Consider the following 20,451-nt stretch of genomic DNA (forward strand, 5'->3'; position numbering starts at 1 on the left):
CTTTCAAATCTCATACACCACCACCATTTCACTTCCTTACTCCACAATAACCAAGAATTACAAAAAGACAGACAGAACTCAGACATAAGCACATAAGTAGATTCTAGTTCAACCGCAAATCTCTTCAATCCATCAATTTTCTTAGTGTGTGTGCATGGTGTGAGACAAATTAGAATATCTTCCCATCTATCATGAAAGGAAAAGCGCCACTGGGTTCATGATAAATCTCAAAGAATTGAAGTCAGCCAGTTTCAGTCTAAAATACGAAAGAATTGAAGCCGATGTCAAAGAATCATTGCACAAATGACAAACTGGCTCAACAAGGACTTCCTGTCTAATGTTGCAAAGCTTTGTGATCAACAGGAGGATCTAATGATTTCGTCAGTTCAAGATAAGTAGAAGTAGAGAACCTCCGGGGAAGGATCATATTTGGTTCATCCCCACTAAATTTGTGATATGCCACCCCCAAGGCGTAGCCCAAGGCCCGCGCCACAGGAATGGGAACTGCATTTCCTATCTGGCGGTACCTTCACATTGTAAAAAATATATAAACAAACAGATGAGCTTAAAAAAAAATTACATAGGCACATGCCAGACTGTATGTGCACTTAGCGACAAGATAAATTTATCCAGACTTAAGACAAATGTGATGAGACCAATATAAATTGTGGAGTCAGATGATGAAGCTAAAGGGCATAACAAATTTGCAGCAGAAAGAGAGAGAGAGATAGAGAGAGAGAGATGTTCATTTCTCAAAACATGAGTATGCTGTTTCCTCAATTCTGCGTATGGGCACTGAGGTTTCTATTTCACAGTTTGTCTGTCTATCACATTTACGATCTTACAATGCTGAGTTTATCAAATTTCTTCACTAGGTGGCCAACGGTTTCTCTCAAGATGAACACATTTCAAGAACCAAACCTTTCTTTTACTGTCCCGCCGAACCTATAGTAGTCTGGAAATCCTTGCAACCTTGCACATTCTCTTATTGTGAGAACTCGATCCTGCTCAGGATGCAATGCTGCCTGTACAAGTCTGAAATCAGTATATTACTCGCAAATGTTGCACCATGACATATAGGATGTGTCAAGGCAAACCTGGGTCCGATAATGAGGGAAGGTTAGCACGGTAGGCACCGTTTCATCCCACCATAGCCTCGCAAATGGTCTGCAGCTTTGTCTCTGGTTAGAAATGACATGATTTGATATAACAGTGCATAACAGAGATAGCAAGAAGGAAAGGTTTCACCTTTTCGACTTTCCTTGAACAAAGGTGAAGAGATAATCCGGCACCTGTATGTATGTAGATAGAACAAATCATCATTCTCCGTATCAAACATTACTGGAGTTCCATATGATAAATGTTTTAGCATGTGGTCCTATTTAACCAAGACTTCTTATTCAACTTCAGAACCCTTGATAACAGTTGGGCGAGTTTCTTTGGCTAATGTGCATTTCCTCGTACGTCATCTCAATCTTTACCTACACAATCATTTTCCTCATCACACAATAACGGAGTATATCAGAAACTGGGTTTGGTCATTGCCATATAACCATGAGGAAAAGCACGTAAATTGTTTAAGGAGGATGCTATGATGGCCCATGTCTGCATCTACTATAATATTATTTGAGACTATGGGATCAATTCTGCAAGCTCCAAACACATGAAATGAAATTAAAGACAAAAATGCATTACTTAAGATACAACAACAAAACTAATAACAGAGGCAAAAGATTCTAAGTTGAGGACTTGATGAAGTGTATGAACAATCACGAAGACCATAAATTATTGCCTCCACTGTGCTGATACTGTAGAGTTACAGAACAAACTCAACATCCATCAATGCTGTTTCCTTTGTTAACGGTATATACCACATGAGAGACTTTTTCTCTGTAATTTGAGCACAGCAAGCATGGTTTAAACCTTGCAGGATTAGTAGATTGCACATTATCCTTTCATTGATTGACACATTCAAATTGGAAGCCACATGACAATGAGGTTATTTGGCAGCATAATGTTCAAAAGACCATCAACTATGAGATGCAAAATCACATATTCAGTTGCCTGCGTAGCATTTTTCTCTCCAGAATGAAGCCCCAAAAGAAAAAAACCAAAAGGCCCTGCATGACCTCATTGTGGTTGCATAACAAACTCGAGTGCATTTTGGATGAGAAATAAACTGACAGGCAGCTGCAAGAACAGTTTCTTTGCTAAAATTTATGGGGATGAAATTACTTACCAGGGGCTCCCCAGACGGCAGCAGGTGCTCCTTTGTTTCATCACGCCGTACTGCATTATCGGCTCCTACAATTACACCTGGAAGGTCTCTGAAGTTCGCTCCCTGCATATGAGAAACGTAAGGATAAAATCAAAAGTTTCACTTGTGACTTACTTAAAGTATAATTCACATCCATCTACCTTCCTTTTTGGAATTTGGCAGATTCTTAAATAATTAACTCCCGATATTGGTAGTGGCCGATGGTCATACAGTAAACTTTTCATTCTTCTGCAATCATCTGATGGAGATCCGGTCATATCTGAAAACAGCAGAAAGAAATATAACAGTCAAAATTTTGTATCATCATCCTCGTAATCTCTCTCCATGAGCTCACAAGAGATCAGAAACTGAGTGCAAGTAGGAATGACACAAATTAACTATTCAGTTTACTTAATTTAGCAGACAAAAAGCACCAATTTTTCTCAATTCAAATCTGCATAACCTAGCGGCTTTTGCATCAGGATTAATAATATCATCAGACAGTTTTAACTCCTCATCTAAAGGACATCAGAGTACCGTATTTCGTTGATCTAATATACTTCTGGAAGTCCGTCTCTGGTAAGTTCTTGTATGGCATTTCCTCACGGGTTTCAAGGCTTGGAACCTGGAAGAGCCACTTAATTTCATAATGTGGGACATTGTGTAAGCAGATAACCACTACGACTACAATGCAGTAAGTTTACATCTGGAAGATCGGAGATAGCATCGCCAAGAACAGCCGCTTTTTCAAGGTCAGCGGTATGATCTTCATCAAAAGCCACCAAATTGCGCTGTAAAAGGTAATTGTTCCTTTAAACAGTATGAAATTGTTTACAAAATTTAGACTGAATGAAATAGACGAAAGGGAGTAACATTGCTTTCTCTGAGCAAAAGTTCAGTACCTCAAACTGTGGAGGAGGCCAATACCTAACAATGACATCATGCGTAGGGAGAGGAAACTGAGGTAGCTTCTGTTGGCAAAGAAAGGAAGGCCAAATATTAGCGAGCACAGCAGAATTACTACTCCCAAGATGAAGCTTTAACCCAATAGTTTCAATGAGGGTTGCTTATTCTTGCATCGCTGAAGTTGACTTTTATAGGTAAACCTTCTATACAATTGTAAATAAGACAGCTTACATATTGAAGCCATATACGAAATTAAATCACCTCTCTTGGATGAGCTCCCCAAAGGAAGACTCGCAAGCGGAACTGAGGGAGACCATAACAGCCAGCTGCCATAGTTCCTAACCTTGCTTGGTATCTCATATGTACCAATCGACTTAATGCATACCTTGCAAGTGAAGCATTATCTAATCTCAAGATGTCGGTTACATTTTCCATCAATACAAACTTAGGTTTTAGGAACTGCACTATGTCCATGAAGACAACAATCTGACGATTCCTTGCATCATCCAATGGAGCCTCAACATTCCTAAATCGATTGTAGCCACTGATTCCTTGGCATGGGGGACCCCCACATATGACATCAGCATCACCCTGAACCCACCATGAAGATATAGACACGGATGATCAGTACTGCAAATGTCGCTATCACACAGGGCTTTCAATCCTAGACATAAAGGTAGGAGTAGGACGACCATTTATCTGATACTTACGGGGAGTGGCAAGATTTTGGACTTGAAACCATTTCTGACAAAATTTTGCATTGCCTCTCCGCAGTTTCTGAGGAAGGAGATCTAAGATATCAGAAGCACGTATTGCATATGAAGATTGCGGTTGTTGAATATGGAGTACCTTAGGCCTTCAATTGGTTCCCATGTATCTTGCTTTGAACTGTAACCTTTCCAATGCACCTGAGGACAGATTAGTGAAATACTATTCATAAGCTGCAGGCAAGGAATAACTGAATATGAAAAGAAATTTGAGGAAACAAGAATTAAAAATAGGAATTAGATAAACTAGAAGCAGAAGTTCACCATCTGGTCACCTTTGGATAATCATATGAAGCTTTTTTTGGCTCACTGACAACCTTATAAAGCTGGTCAAGCATTAATTGTATGTCATTCATCTCTTCTAAAATTCAGGGGCCTCTTCAGTTCCATATAGCTTCCCAATTATCTGTTTTCTATGTACATTGTTCTCATTAACATTGAGATTTGAGGAATACCACTCCTGTTTTCAGGGGAACTACAAAAGGCCACTTTCCAAGTCCTTTGACTGAAATAACATTAAGGAATTTTATCATTGTGTTGACTTTTACGAAAGTGGTACCGAAATTATGAAGAGAGATGAAAAATAGAACTTGTAAAAAAGATACCAAAACAAATGGTTAAAACACACCAAAAAGTGCTAAAGTAAGTTTAGAAGTGGAAACAGAAAAAATTTTTACAAGATGTCAGCAACTCAAATCTAGAAACTATTTCGTGTACTGAATGCCACAAATGCATCCTAAGAATAAGGAACCTGGTTAAATCATACGATGCAGCACAAATGACTGAGGAAAGAGTTGAATCAATGTCCTCTAGATGTTTACACGTGGACAGATTCAAAACAGAAGTTCCAAATAATTTGGCACTGGAAACTTTATGGACACGTAAAATCACTAACTCCTAAATAATTTGTTGACAGCATCCTTTGAGATGAATTTAATTTCTTAGCCTTTGCTCTTGAACATCTCTACATGCTAATACTTCATTTTCATTAATAGTTTTACATATTGCGGTGTCGCAACAGCATGAGAAACAATAACGGGCTACAAAATCCATAACATGCAATGGAAAAAATTTCCAACACGATACTGAAGGGACAGCCAATTAAATTTAATAAGAGAAAAGAGATGAATCAGCAATATAAAACAAAAGCAATGAGCAATGACGATGAATGTAGATGGGAACCTTAAAATGTAGTCCAGGCTTGCCTATCTCATTGGGATCCCCATAACATATATTGACTAGGCTCGAAACTTCATATTCATCTTTTGGTGTATCAGCAACATCTGCAGGACTTCCATGACAACGGGTGACTCTACAGTTGTTTTCTCTCAATCCGTGCATACCATCAACACTATTCACTGCAAATTTTTTACATAGCTTTTCCCATTCCTTCAATAGTTTTAGGAACTCCGCAGCACCTTCATTCCTAATCTGAATAAGGACCGCGTGTTAGTATAACAGCTGTAGAGCTATGTGGAAAAACGGTGCCCAAGCCACCAAATTTGTGATATGAACTGTGTTTACGTGTGTCTCAGGATGATTTAACTTGAAGCTCTCGCAGGCAGACTCATCACAATCAAGGGCCCATCTCTAAAGCAAACAGCTGAGTCAGTAGAAATACAAATTAAAGGTTTTACGAACTCGCTTATTTAATGAATATACCGTCACAAGATCGGTGCAAGAAAGTCTGGCACCGAGATGTAGTCCAGTTGACATCCCTCCACACCCAGAATAAAGATCTAAGAGCGTTAATTCTGCTTTCTGAGTTCCACTTCTCAGCATATTCTCTAATGTTGTTCCAATGTCAGTTGAAGCTGAACCATTGAGGGAATTACATGACGGAGAATCATTGCCCTTAGCCGAACCATCTGATAGCAATACACAAAATTAGACATTGAAATGTCATCTGTATCTCACCTGAACTCATAGAGTTGCATTCAGAAAATCGAGTTCTGCAAGTCTCTCCCTCTAAAAATAGAAAGTGTGAATCTCAGAGAAGCTCAGAACCAGTGATGAAATGACCTAAAATTACCCCTGGCGTCAGTATTAACACACTCACCAGAAATCAACGTGCGAAATGTCGAATACTCCACAGAATACTCCATGTCATAATAGAAGTCAGACTGTAAGTAAGTTGATTTTACGCCAACCTGCCATGATATAGACAGACCAATAATTTCAGAAGGGGAGCATCAAAGAAAAGAATTGATTATGTAGACAGATAACAGGTGCCAAACAAGCACTACAGAACTTTCACATGATAAATCAATGGCGCGGGCTTATACCACTACGTTAATTTAGCATGCAATTCCCATTGACTCAGTCATTACAAGCTAGAAATAAAGCAACATGTGGAATACTTTGGTTTCCTTTGGGCCAGAACAGATTTATTGCTGCAAGCATAAAATGAGGTGAAGCAGGAAGGTTGACCCTCGGGAAGGGTAAGGCAACCGATCCTTACACACTTCAAGGATTTGTTATTTACTAAGGCAAGGCCACCTTCATCTGATGCCCCTGACCATACACAACAAGACGGAGATGGGTAGCTGCCTCTTACTCTACCAAGGCAAAAACAGGGAAAAGATAAAGGAAGGACTTCTAGTGCAGCGTATGACAATATGTTGAGCATTGAGTTGTTAGGAACAAAAGGCCTCAAATGATTGAATTATTGGTTTCTTCATGCATCTTTCCCTGATGCGAAAAAATCATGTAAAATTTTTGTAGTGGTCATATTTTTCCCCTCTTTTCCTTCCTCTTCTTTGTTTTCTGCCACTTCTACTCCATCATCTTTCAAGAAATTTCGCTCGTTTATCATCCTTTGATTCAGTATGGGTGCTCATTATCTGGGTAGAAAAGAATCGTCAACTGTTATCTAAATTTTAAAGCACCATTAAATTATACCTTAGGATTTAACCTTGCAACATTGACTTTTGAAACAATACAATCTACAGGATTGTCATTCTCCACAGCAGAATAAAACAGCCGCTTCTTGTCATGAAAAGAGGATTGATTTTGAATGACCTGAGAAACAATCAGCAAGAAAGTACCGAAAACATTAAAGTAGATGAAACTCTATACCAATCTATCCAAAGGAAAAGATAATAACCGTATCTTCAGCTCTGTAGAACCACTGAACCCTCAAATAATCTTCTTCATCAGTTGTTCTGAAGAACTCTAAGATCCTCCCCACGTGTTTCTTCCCTCCGTCACCCTATAACAATTTTCAAGAATGACTTATTGAAGCTCCCTAGCCGGAAATATCAGGTTTAAGTGCATCTTCCAGATGAAAAAGGTGCAAGATCTTTGTTCCTCATTGCATAAAGGAAAACAGCTATTGAGACCAAAAAAAAAAAAAAAATTCTTCCTGTGAAGCAATGTTATAACTAATCCTTCAAAGTTAACATATCCATAAATTCCAAAATCAAACAGCACAAAAGGAATTTGGCCAATCTGCATTGGACACACAGGATAATATGAACTTTTGAAACTCATACATTGGAAGACCACAACAACTCTATAAGTTATTTTTAGTGACATACAACGCCCCTAAATCTTGATACTTTCAATATTTATGCATCACCAAGGGAAATAGAGCATGAGGAGGAAGGAAAAGGAGAGCATCTTAGTTTTTTTCAATGGCACTAACATTTTTCTTAATTAAAATTCTACAGTTACAGGAGCTTTGGGGCTGACATATTTAAAATTGAAAGAGAAGGCATCATTAATATCTGTGACACGTCAAGTATGAGTATGACCGAGCTTTAGAATTTTGATCTCCAAGACAATCAACTGGTTCAGTGCTTGCACGAGAGAAGATGAGAAACTTTGGCCACAAGCAAATATGCGAGAGTCAATTGGCAGTGCAAAAATTTATCATCCCTATTAAAGTACGAAATGATGCTTAGGGAAAATCAAGCTGCGGTAGTAAGCAAAATTATAAACTTGTCTAAAATATTCCTGATAGTAGGACAACAACATTAAAAACAAGGATGAATTTTCAGTTTTTCAAAGTCAGCTGGTAGCTTGCATAATCTTGAGAAAAGTTGACTTTCAGATATCTTTAATTTGACAGAAGACAGATTATGTCGAATATATGACAGACTGACATTGATTTGCAGGTTTGACTGATGTAAAAAGCTTTACCCTTATATATGCACAGTCTCCAATTTCAAAAATGCACCCCCTAATTTCAGCTTGTTTGTAATGGCATTTCACGTTTGTAATGATCTCATCTTCGTCATCAGACCTATATGTCAAACCATAAACAACGTAAACAAGGAAGATACAATGATGAGCACAAATAAATTATGAAGAGATACCTAAAACAATTATACAAGAGACTTCCTGGCATAACTTACTCGAGTGATTTCTTTCCACTCTTCAATGTTTGGCTCTAAAAAACTCAATGGACATCAAGATCAGTAAGAACGTCTTCAGTGTTATGGAAGACAGATTGCAGATAAGTATAAAGAGAAGTATCAATATTCTAGCAATTAAATGGCACGAGAAAAACCATTTCAGTTATGCATGTTAGTAAGGAATGATCAAGAAAAGGCCCATTCTGTTAGAAAAGCTAACGGTAGTATTCAGTAAGAAGCAAGCCACATCTGATCTATGTCTGCAGAAAATAGGCATGCGAATATTGTAGCTTCCTACTGATCTAAAGCATGGAAGTTCCATAATCAGATGCTTGGGCAAGTCCAAACCCAAGAAATTATGCATCATCCATTAATCTGCATCCAGTTAAAACATATGATAGTACATGCATGGTTACAATGCAAAGCAGAGAAATGAGCCGAAAAACCGGAAACACCGTGAAAGTTTCAGTAATCTCTTTTCCTAAAAATTAGAGTTGCAACTAAACTTCCACAATGTTGTTGTTGTCCTTTGCTGAAGATCAGACAAAATTGAGAACACAGAAAGTGACCAATCTTATTAAAGTTTCTATATTCTTCAATTCAAATGCTTTTACGAAGATGCTTCCACACTTCCAATATGCTTTAGTCAAACTGCATAATAGGTGCCTCCTTCAATTCACCATCTTATGCCACAATCATACGCAATAGTATTTAATTACGCAGTAACAGATGCTTTATGCCCTAGGGATTGAAGCATGATTTCCATATTAACTGAATTGTTACCCACCCAACCCTTAGAAGGAGACCAATAGGGTGTCCGGAAAAGCACGTTGATTGACATTTAACCATGAGAATGCTACTAAGAGATGTTGAAACATCAGGAAAATTGAAAGATGGTGTCAAGTAAAATTAAGCTGAGTGATAGCCATTTATAGCAACTGTTACAATTACCTCAACAGGGATAGCATGCATGACAATTTAGTCAAAGCACTTGATGGGAAAGACGTGGATACAAGCTCAGTATATGTTAATAATCAAAGAATTATTCTAGCAATTGATTCTTCGATTTCCTGGTTTTCCTTTAGTATGTCATTCACTAGACTGTATCAAACTAACTTATAGATGATCCAACGTATCACTTGAAGATTGGTATCATTTACATAAACATTCTTCAGAAACTAGGGGACAATACCCAACTTCTACCTGGTGTGATACGCAGTTATAAAACTAATGCTGAATTTGTTATGACTAGCTGCTACGTTGATAAAGCAACACGAATTTTTCTTAGGAAATAAAATAAGTAATCAGTTAACAAGTCTTATGCTAAAAACATTTCTAACATTTACACTAACAATAGTATCCACACAAAGCATCTTCTTGCTTCACCTAAAGCTAGAAAAGAACATCAACTTAGTATATGATGAAACGGATTATGCAATTACCTTCATATCATAACGCCACTGCCACCGTCTTTTAGCTTCATCCTCGGGAATGGCATCTCCAACAAAGAAAGTAGCTTTTTGATTGTTCGATTTAATCGTTAAAGAAGCAGAAAATTCGGCTTCTGACAGAGTTTGTTCGCTTGCTGTCTCAATTAATGTAGTTGGAGCACAACAAAATCCATCATGTTCAGGTTTGATAGGCACGGCATACTCTGCTGGAGATTGCTTCAAGTAACTCTCGTCCAATCCTCTCGTATCTGAGTTCACTAAAGAGGGCATAAAATTCTTGAAAGGCTCTTTCTTTGATTTACCACTAGAGACATCCTTGACTTCAACATTGTCGCCAATGGGAACCGATGCGAGTTTTCCAGGGCTCCTTGATTGCCTACCATTCACAATGGACCTGTCAAAGTTTCTCGAGGATTTCTTACTGTCATCATTTGGAGTTGCCAAAACAAATCTTGGAGACCTTCTTAATAGCAGGTTGTCCATATTTCTGGGATCCTGGGGCATTGTATGCATGTGTGATTTTTCATCAACCTTATGCCTGGAGAGGGATAATCGCTTGACCTCACTAATTAAAACCTTCGATTTCAAATTACAACACTTTGCTGACAGGGATTTAAGACCGTCCTTTGGAGAGGACAGCAAGCTTTTGAAATGAATACTTCGCCCCCCTAATTCTGGATTATGCATTAAAGGCGTTGATGGATTCGAAAGCAATCTTGGAGATCTTCGAAAAATTCTAGCATCTGAAGAGCCCACATTTATAAACAGTTTTCTCTTGTAATCACTGCAAGGAGTAGACCGTCATATAGATAAGTAGAGAACTATTAACAAAGAAAAAAAGATCAGTCAGAAGATGCCTCTGGATATTGCTTACAATGAGCTGTGACCAGCAGATCCTTGAGACTGTGAAGTTCCACGACACACGCCGAAACACATAGGAAATAAGTTAGAAAATCATTGACACAGGTGGTATATAAGCAAAAAGAAAAAGTATCTACAGAAGATGGATATAACAACATATTACTAAAGCTCTCTCTCTCTCTCTCAAGAACACTTGCAGGAGGAGTATTAGACATTTTCATGCAACTTCAGGCTCTTGCAGAACTGCTGAAAATTATTAGAACCAGTAAAAGGTCGGATGATGGTTTATGTTTAATATGCCATTGATTGTTTCGAGTATATTCATTAGTGGTTAAGGAACAGAAATTTGTTTGCGGGTTTTGATTATACAAAGCACTTAATACAAAAGGTCTCATTTTGGGCACCCGCTTAGATTTTGCATCGCATGTTACTTGATTCAGTTTAGTGAGGCGGGCTTGGGGTTTACCTGCCCAAGGAAGGCTACTCATTCCACATGAAAGTATAGCAGATATTTCTTGAGATACCATGTCAAGAAACTATAGAGTTCTTGATTTTCTAACGGTTAATAAGGGCATATTTCTCAACTCATCCAAGATGCTGTTTAGAACATTAATTCACATTCCCTGCCTAACCACTGTGGCATAATAAGACAACCAGATAGAAAAAAAAAATGTTACATAGACAATCCAGCCAAAAGAAAAATTGAACACAGGGAGCACTTTTTCCATAAAATGCCACTACCAAAGAGTTCTCACTTTTTAACATTATATCCAGAAACAAATCAGCAACGCTGTAAAATTATCAGATAGAGCATCCTTTGGATAGGTTGTCTTTGAAAGGTACTAACACTGTTGGCCAGTGGCTGAAAGTTGTCCAGCTCTGACCTTCAGCTCCCAAAGTTCAAAAATTAAAAAAAAAAAATTGTTAATTATCCTTTTAGTGTTTGTTGGTTCCTCAGCCTCAATTCAGGCAGAGCTTGACCGATTTTCTTGCATGTGAAGCATCTCAAAGGGATAGACAGAGAGTTTGCCAACAATGCGGTGTATATCTCAAACCAAACAAATAATTTCAATTTGAAAAGTTCAACCCAAATCCAAATTAAACTGATAAGATCACAATCCAAATGAAATTGACAAAGGTTTATCGTACGTCGACTTGTCTTAGAACACCACATTTTCATAAGAAACTTAACATTAATGTAGACATCTGCATGTCCTACCTCACACAAGAAAATACAAATACCAATTATAGATTTGATATTTGGATCTAAATATGTGTCGAGAAGGGTACTCAACAAGGAAAAATATCTAAATACACATGCATCATTTAATTAATTATTTACAATCACACCAAAATAATAGCACCAATAATACAGCAAGAAACACTCTTTCTTCTATTTAACAACCAAAAGGATAGAGATAGATACAAAGTTATGCAGAAATCTGTATCTCCTACATACATAAGATCAAGTATAATTTTGATATTTGGGTCTAAATATGTGTCAACAAGAACATTCACCAAGGAAAAATATTTAAAATATAAGCATCGTTCAACAATTAATGATTTACCATCAAATCAAAGTTACATATTACCAATGATACAGCAAGAAACACTCTTTCTTCTATTGAACAACAAAAAAACATATAATATATATATCACTAGGTTTGTTAACAGAACCTAACAAAAAACAATTATGGCCTGGCAAGCTATGTAATAAACGCTGCCCCGCAGAAACATGGTCCGAGTTTGCCCAAAGCAATGCTAAAGGAACGGCTGACACATTGACACCAAAATGAGTACTGTTAAAATGAATGATTCCAATACTACATGGCCAAAAAGAATCTTTAGCTACTAAAATATCAAATTCCAAACTTAAAGGACTGCAGTGAAAAAGAATACACTTCATAGACCAGTTTGGCCATTCTCAAGCAAGAACGAGTAATTAAGGACGAGACGCACGTAATACTCAAAAGATTACTGCTAAAGAAGGTCGAACATTTTGCCGTGACAAAATTTGACTAGATAATGCCTACTCTGAGTGCAATTATATAACGCTGTGATCACTAAGTTTCGGGATAAAAGCAGAAAACATTCCTTTCACATGGATATCTCATCTTGAAACAAATACAGCTACTAAGTAGCATACCTTAACCGAAATCAGAGTAGTATTTCTCTTCCGAGTCCGAACATCCGACGGCACCAAACTCGAACTTCTCAAAGGCCTTTTGGCGGAATCCGCCGCACGGCGTTTCCTTACACCTCTCGCCGCCTCCCCGGGACCAGATTCGCTCGACAAATCGCCCAATGCAGGGGAACTGGTTGCCACATTGTCTATCTCCGTACAGGTCACGGCAAATCCCCGCCTCGGAGACCTCCTCAAGCATCTAGTCAAGCACACACCGGTCGCCATCCTCACACTGCTCTTTTCGGCTGCATGCATGCCTGAATCTAGCCTCGGAGACCTCCTCAGGCTCAATGCCGCAGCGACATGCCTCGCCAAGCGAGAATTGGGTTGACGGCGAGATTGCAGCCCAGATCGCGAGGGTCCTGGACTCGGAGAGAGCCGCGGCGACCGACGGAGAGATGGCCGGAGGACCGACAGAGGCGCGGGCTGGTCGAGGGGAGTGGAATGCGGATGCGACCGGAGGGAGAGAGAGGTGGCGGTGGAGCTGCGTTTGGAGGTTCGCGGCGGTCGCATGGCGATTGGAGCAGGAGAAGACGATCAAATTGGAGAGCCCGAGCTCAGTCTGGAGCGAATGTGGCGACTTCACGAGAGAAGGGGGAGACTTTTTATCGGAAGAAAATTTCAAATGAGGACCGCAGCGCCCTTGTTTTTCCAAACCAGACCTTAAATGAATTTTATTCCAAATAAGAGTTTGAAGTCTCATGCTTTTATTTTTAAAAAAATTGATTAAAAATATAATTGTTATTTACTCTTTTAATTTTTTTATTTTCTTTTTCCTTCTCTATCCTCCTCAAATCATGGGCAAGAGCCGCGATGGCTTGGGAGTGGAGACAAAAAGAAAAATAAAAAAAAAAACTCAAAAAAAGTAAAAAACGAAAATATATTTCGACCAAGCCTTCTTTGAAACAATAAAATAATAAAGCATTTTAGATTTTTATTTAAGAAAATAATGACATTTTAAGTCGTTATTAGGAATTTTCCCTTTATTGTATTTAGGATATATTCACTAAAAATCCTAAAATTTATACAATTGAATCATAAAACTTGTCAAATTAATACAATCTATTCCTTCCGTCTCTGTCCAATTTGAGTAACGAAAAATGACGACTTGACATTTTTTTTATTATTTTATCCCTCCTACATAGCGCCGATGTGATTGAAACAAGAAAGATAAGTACAAAACTACGTAGTTTTGGTCAAATTTTGATTTTTTTTTCTATAAAAGCTAGTTAAATTAATTTAAAAAATGAACTAAATTTAAAAAAAAAGAAAGGCAAAAGCAATAAGGACCTTGTAGAGCCCTCGCGCCACCCCCACCATTGCCAAAAGGGTTGACCAAGGTTGTTAGACCCCGGCTAGTGATCGGTGACCCTAGCAAACAACAAGTAAGGACCGTCGCTGTTTGGCGAGGGGCTGAGCAGTAGTCTGGGCTGAGGGCCGGCTACCCTCTCTTGATCTAGATGAGGGCCACGAATCTCGCCTGCAGTTAGCCAGGGTCGCAGCCATGGGCCAAGGGCTGCGACCCTCGGTAAGGTCATGATTTGAAAAGTCAAAATTGTTTTGTTTTTGCCCAAAAGGTAAAGTACTCACCTTTGGAATCATTAATAGCCTTAATCATAATCTGGTATTTTAAACTCAACTTCTTTTTTTCTATCACAAAAAACATGCGAATATATCCGCTTTTTGAGAAGAACATAAAATCGTCATCAGACAATAACTTTTAATTTTTGTAAGAGAGAAAGGAAATTTAAATTCTCAACGTAGTTACATATTATCAACTTCAATACGAGAATCTCTTTATCAATGACAACCGTCACCACCCAAGTTCATCGACTGCTTACGACTGCACATCTTCAAGCAGGTTTTACGCCACGGTCCAAAGTCCGATAAATCTTTCGAAGAACTTGCTAATCGGCTGAGAAAAGGGACATAAAGAGAAGCAAAAGAAAGATCCCCTTAATCCCATGATGATCACTTCAGATGCAAGAACAGTTCAATGGAGCTCAAGAGGCACACAAGCACTTCTTGGTGAAACCGATCCAGACATCATTGCAGCGTTCAGAAACCTCACTACACATACGAATATCATTACATGCGATATTTCTTCAAGCGATATGCTCCGCCAAAGTCAAAATCTTCACGCTCTTCTTCCTCAACTCGTGTGGAACTGGCCCAAACACCCTTGTCCCCACGGGGTCTTTGTCCTTGCTTTTACTCATGATGAGAACACAGGCATTGTCGTCGAACTTGATCTCGCTGCCGTCACAGCGACCACGCGGCATTGCGGCGCGCACGACTATGGCACTGAATTTATCCCCTTTCTTAGCTTTCCCATTGGGAAGTGCCTCCTTGATAGACACCTTTATCGTGTCTCCTAGCCTCGCCCCTTTCTTTCCTGCCTTCAAAGCTTGGATGCACATTGCCTTCTTCGCCCCTGAATTGTCCACGACTTTGAGAATAGTCCCCATCTGAATGAAAGTCCTTCGCTGCTGCGGAATTAACAATATATTAATCCAATTGGTGTTAAGAAAACCTTTTAAAATATGATACGGTAAAAGTTTCTTAACTTTAATACTTCCAAGTCCGCTAACCTTTGAAGCCACTGTTAAGAAACTTTCTTCTTTTCATTTTCTTTCCCGTTCTTTAAAACTGCCTAAACAATGAGATGTAAAGAATTTTCAAGGCACTGACCTGAGACAAGAAATTGCCGTTTGTCAAATTGGGCAATATGCTCCATGAATAAGAGTTGCTCATGAAACCACCCTGTCTCGTATGACCTGATAATTTTCCAATACAAATATACACAAAATGAATAAATAATTCTGAATCTCGAGATAATAACCTCATTGTCATGAAAGGCAGTCCAGATGAAAAATGCAATTCATTCCTGAAAAAAAAAAATACATGTCCAAGACTAGAAAAATATGCTCTCCCAATATGAACAGCTGTTGGATAATTTACCAGGCCTTCGAGTTATCAGTCCAATAAAATAACACACCTACACAACCATCAGTATCCTGACAATAGGAAACAACTATATTTCTATTTTTTGAGATGATTTACACAATACCACACAAAGGAAAAGAGGGATTTGATAGAATTTTGCACAAAAGATTTAAGACTTCTAGTGCAACTCCTTTATGAAGGATTTGACAGCATTGTAATCTCTGCGGTTACAGGTCACCTTAAGAGAGTGCATTTGATGTGTCAGACAACCTAGACATTCACAAATAACACCTATGGATAAGTTGAAAACCAATAATAGGACAAATTGACTACGGCATAAAAGATAGAACCTTCAACTTGCTATTTTCACACGTGAAATTCAACAATTTTTCCAATCAGAAATCATGCTTAGAATCATTCCATAGCCCTAGAGAATGAAGCAACTGAAACATCATCAATTCATCACTGAAAATGTCGAGTGTTATAAGTTTGCAAAAATGTGTCAACAACAGAATCAAATTGATCAGGGCACGAGCTGCTAGCATCAGCAATTTCTGGATAATGAAGCAATTTGTAGAATCATAGCCCTAGAGTGAGCAACTGAAACATCATCAATTGTCCTGAAAATTGTGTTATAAGTTTGCAAAATGTGCAACACAGTCAAATTGATCAGGGGAACGCTAGCACCAGCAAAAATTGTTTATAATTGTTAAGGCAAATTGTCAAATTTTTGTAACTACAAATTGCTTAGAGAGGCAAATTTGAGAGCCTCATTTCTTAAAACAGAAGCCAAAAATCCAGTTGAAGTGATATAGAGGCCAAAAAAATATTAATGTGAATCACATAGAAGAAATAAACATGTACCTTATAGTATTCTTTTTTTCTGACCATTTCCTTTTATTCTCTCAATAGGAAGAAAAGATCATCTTGTCAGAAGAAACCGCGGTAAATTACATACATATTGACAACTGAACAAGCTGTATGCTCTATCCATCAGTAGATACAACATTCTAGTTCCCAGATCATGCAACAATGATGGCCTATACATAAACTGTCGATGTAATTTTTGTACTCAAGATGAGATATTAGGACCTCCATCAGGGAATTCACTCACCATCGCAACACATTCTCTCTGCAGTTACACCCGCATTCGTTCTACTTCTACCAAGCCTTGTACACTTCCAGATTTGAGTATATATCCATCCTTTTATCAGTTCCCTTTTACTCAAAGAATGATACTCCCCTAATCGAGACCAATGACAGTGTGCCTCACCTAGCTCTAGTTGGCACCCTTGGTGAAACTTCTGCGAGATGACCCCAATATTTAAATCAACCATGTTTGCCCAATAAGTGGTCTTGACACCACAATGAGCTAGCTAGGAATTAACTATGAAGTTCCATATCATGCCACACAAATAAGTCCCAATGACTGCCTTGGTGACAATCAAAAGCTAACCAAGTCCTCGAAATTACGACAAGGAATATCAGATCCTTTGAGCCTTGGAAGTGATCAAAACAACTACTGAGCTCTCATAAGAAGTAGTCTAATATCAAAGAAAGCAAACGAGTTATTGTTAATAGAAAGAGACGGTGAATACCCTGGATCGGCATTGGCAAGTGGTTGCTGCCCAATTGTCCCACAGTTCTGCCACTAAAACGATCACAAACCCAGGACCAAATTCAGTTTCCGGGGAAAAAAACATAAACAAAAACCATAGTAGCTTTAGAGGCGAAACACTAAATGTGAGGAATGACCTGTTGATTGTAAAAAATGAGCGGTGAGGCTGGACAAAGTGGGCATCATCACGGCACAAAGAATTTCGCGAGGACCCGATCAAGGATCTCAAAGATCGGAGAAGCGAACCAGAACGACCAGCCATTTCTCTGCAACCTATGATCGCTTTCTTTAATGGGGTTTTGCATTCGGAAAAAATAAGAGAGGAAAGTAGAAACAAAAAAACAAACTTTCCATTGCAAAAACACGAGATTCAGCATTCCTTTCATATAATTAGTTCGTAGATTGCTGTAGTGGATAGTAATAATGCTTCAGTATCAATTAAAATCAGTCAATCACCAAAAGAATAGAAAAGAAAACAGCGCGCGGAAATATTTAAACTCTCAAAAAGAAGCAAAAAGTTCGGAACAATTTCAGTGGTGCAAGCAGCAAAATCAGACCAATCGACCACAAGAAACTGACCCGAGTGAGGTAACTTCACTTTGCATCCAAAGAGAGACTCAAGCTCTCAAGGGACGAGTACCTCAGACAGAAGACTTTGAAGAAACCCTAAGAATCGCGACGTCAGGACTCGAAATGCAGCTGAGGCTCACAGCAGGAACAGTCGCCGGCGGAGAGCGAGAGGCTGTATGCGCCTGCGCGAGTGCGTGAGTCTGGTCTCCGGTGTTAGCTAGACCGGTGGAGTGAAGACGACCCTTCCAAAATGGCACGTTAGGGTAAATTGTCTCCACTAAAGAGCACGCGTTGAGAAAGAATTAAGGATGTTTTTAAATAATACGTCATTATCTTTGAAAATAGTAAAATAAGTTGTTTAAAAGTATTATTTGCCATTGATAAACAGTACCTTCAAAAGAAAATTTTTTTGGGAAAAAATTTTAAAAAAAAGAGCGTGAAACGAAGGTTCTCTCTAGAGAAGCATTTCATAAAGAAAGTTTTCTTAAATTGAGTTTTTGTCTCAAAGGGCTTGAACTGGCAAATTAATCTCAAACAAGGAGGCTGACCTCACCAATCACTCGAATTTTGATATGGCCAGAGGCATTTTTTGCGAGAAGCCATTTTAGAAGATCCCCTTATGTGCTTCTGCATCGGAAAAGAAGACCCGCACTCCGCATCGATTTGATTTGAATTTAAATTGAGATCTCACAATCGTTTTACAAGCTTTGAAATTCGCCAAACTTCAGCCTGCTAGAGTATGTATGGCAACGTTTTTATTCTTGGGAACATATTTAAAACAGAAACATTTTTTTGTGTTTCTGTTCCCAGCCACGATTTTCGGGAACATAAACGCCTTTGTCAAGTATAAAAAAAAAAAATACTTTTTTCACCAAAAGGAATAATCTACAACCGGCGACGGTGGGGGCGGCGACCGGGGGCGGCGACGCGGAGGCGGCCGGCGACCTATGACAGGTGGCGCCCACCGCTTCAACTCCTCGCCGACGATGGTGAGCATTAGTGGCTTGCACAAGCTCACCCTCAAGTCGTTTCAAAAAAGTGTTCCAAAATCCATAAATAAGTTTTTTTTTTTCTCATTTTTGCTCTAAAAGTATTTTTGGAACAATTTTTTATCATATGTGTTTCTGGAATGTTACCATACGGATCCCTAGATTCCAGCAATTTTATCATTTTTTTGTGAAGGTAGATCAAAGAGTCAAATAGACCGCAGAAGTAAAAGGCTCTGTTTCTTGAAATCCTTTGCTTTGCTCACATCACCAAAATACGGTGGTTAGAGTTTTTTTTTTTGGTCAAAATATGGTGGTTAGACTTTGTTTGTGGTGGTAAAATTGTCTATCGAGCTTCTTGTGGAAACAACATCTTCTGCAAATCGTACAACATCGAGAATTCCTATTGAGTTCCGGTCTTGTCTATGGTAGTTAGAGTTAGAAGAATGGAGCAGGCCAATGGAAGACCAAACTACCGTAAATCTATCACCCAAATACGGGAAAAGTGTAAAAGAAGTCATAAATATATTATACTAGTGCCAATTCAGCTTTAAATTTTTTGTTGATGTCAATTCAGTATCAAATATTTTGCATTTCTGAGGAAAGTTGTCAAAAAAGTCTTAAACCTATTACATTTTTGTTAATTCAGTAATAAACTTTTTGCATTTATGTCAATTGAATCCTAAATTTTTTTTTTTTATCAATTAGTCGTAAGCCTTTTGCATTCGTACTAATTGAGTTCATCCGATCTGCTAGCGCCGACGTGGATGCCAAATGGTGCTAGGATGGATAATTATAAATAAGATTTTATTTTTTTTTTCAAATTCTTTATTTTGTTATTTTGTTCCTTTTCTTTCTTTTTTTTTTTTTTTTGGTTCATTTTCTTCCTTCATTGACGACCAGCTAGAAGCAAGGGCTGATGAGGCTCGACCTCTTTGCCACTGACGCTGCTGTCGTCGACCGAGGTCGAACCTCACCCAACCATGTATTCACCGTAGCTGGGATTCTTGCGAGGGATGGAATGACAACGAAATCAAAAAATCCATATGCACCCTCTCTCCCCTCCCCCTCTCTCTGAATTCTCAAGTTTGAGCGTCCTCCCGCCATCCTCTGTTGCTGATTCTTCTGCTTTTGGTTGAAGGAGTTACACTCATATTCATTTTGGATAGCTCGCATGAAGGTGACGCCAAGGTTGGGCAAGGCATGGGGTGGCTTGGCCTCACTAGATCCAGGCGAAGCCAAACTTGCCTAGCAACGGCGATGAACCCAATGTCAACCCTCGCCTCTAGCTAGTCATTGATCTGGCAACCGATTTGAGGAAGAAGATGAACAAAAAAAAAAGGAAAAAAATAAAGCATTTGAAAAATATCAAAATAATATTAAAAATTATCACATGAGTGTCGGGAAGCTAAAATTGGCCGGATGGATTAAATTGACATAAATACAAAATGTTTAAAATTGAATTGGCACAAAAAAAAAAATTAGTATTGAATTAGCACAAATACAAAATATTTATGACTGAATTGACAAAATTAAAAATGGTTAT

At 38.5% G+C, this 20,451-nt stretch overlaps 3 protein-coding genes across 11 annotated transcripts in view; 1 reads left to right on the forward strand and 2 right to left on the reverse strand.

The window, feature by feature from the left end:
* On the reverse strand, nt 1-13,422 carry LOC115744424 (DNA (cytosine-5)-methyltransferase CMT2-like). Of its 5 annotated transcripts, XM_030679599.2 has the most exons (23): nt 12,747-13,422; nt 10,614-10,642; nt 9,731-10,523; nt 8,289-8,323; nt 8,074-8,176; nt 7,037-7,141; nt 6,832-6,951; nt 5,990-6,080; nt 5,593-5,798; nt 5,455-5,520; nt 5,113-5,361; nt 4,013-4,071; nt 3,874-3,940; nt 3,425-3,754; nt 3,160-3,228; nt 2,962-3,048; nt 2,795-2,882; nt 2,419-2,537; nt 2,240-2,341; nt 1,249-1,292; nt 1,098-1,167; nt 922-1,025; nt 1-527 (listed from the first exon to the last, which is right to left on the reverse strand). In XM_030679599.2, the coding sequence occupies exons 1-23, from the start codon at nt 13,296-13,298 to the stop codon at nt 335-337; spliced, it is 3,681 nt and encodes a 1,226-aa protein (XP_030535459.2). In that variant the 5' UTR covers nt 13,299-13,422; the 3' UTR covers nt 1-334. The 5 variants fall into 5 exon arrangements, 3 of the variants coding, with proteins under 3 accessions (XP_030535459.2, XP_030535461.1, XP_030535460.1); XM_030679601.1 differs by lacking the exon at nt 10,614-10,642 and having other exon boundaries at nt 12,747-12,867; XR_004015803.2 differs by lacking the exons at nt 1-527; nt 922-1,025; nt 1,098-1,167 and adding an exon at nt 1,924-2,048 and having other exon boundaries at nt 1,255-1,292; nt 2,222-2,341; nt 12,747-13,022.
* The window catches only part of LOC115744355 (protein arginine N-methyltransferase 1.5), a 21,613-nt gene continuing 11,930 nt past the window's right edge, over nt 10,769-20,451 (forward strand). The window contains exons 1-2 of the mRNA XM_048284739.1: nt 10,769-10,785; nt 12,931-12,941. The gene's annotated coding sequence lies outside the window, so the exon portion shown is untranslated. The remainder of the gene's footprint in view (nt 10,786-12,930; nt 12,942-20,451) is intronic.
* Nucleotides 14,492-18,154, reverse strand: LOC115733282 (50S ribosomal protein HLP, mitochondrial). Of its 5 annotated transcripts, none has more exons than XM_048284745.1 (5): nt 17,990-18,154; nt 17,487-17,615; nt 17,330-17,382; nt 15,477-15,562; nt 14,492-15,271 (listed from the first exon to the last, which is right to left on the reverse strand). In XM_048284745.1, the coding sequence occupies exons 2-5, from the start codon at nt 17,609-17,611 to the stop codon at nt 14,891-14,893; spliced, it is 645 nt and encodes a 214-aa protein (XP_048140702.1). In that variant the 5' UTR covers nt 17,612-17,615; nt 17,990-18,154; the 3' UTR covers nt 14,492-14,890. The 5 variants fall into 5 exon arrangements, with proteins under 5 accessions (XP_048140702.1, XP_048140699.1, XP_048140700.1 ...); XM_048284742.1 differs by having other exon boundaries at nt 14,492-15,274; XM_048284743.1 differs by having other exon boundaries at nt 15,477-15,565.

The sequence above is a fragment of the Rhodamnia argentea genome, chromosome 9 (assembly GCF_020921035.1).
Source record: "Rhodamnia argentea isolate NSW1041297 chromosome 9, ASM2092103v1, whole genome shotgun sequence".
Taxonomy (NCBI): Eukaryota; Viridiplantae; Streptophyta; class Magnoliopsida; order Myrtales; family Myrtaceae; genus Rhodamnia; species Rhodamnia argentea.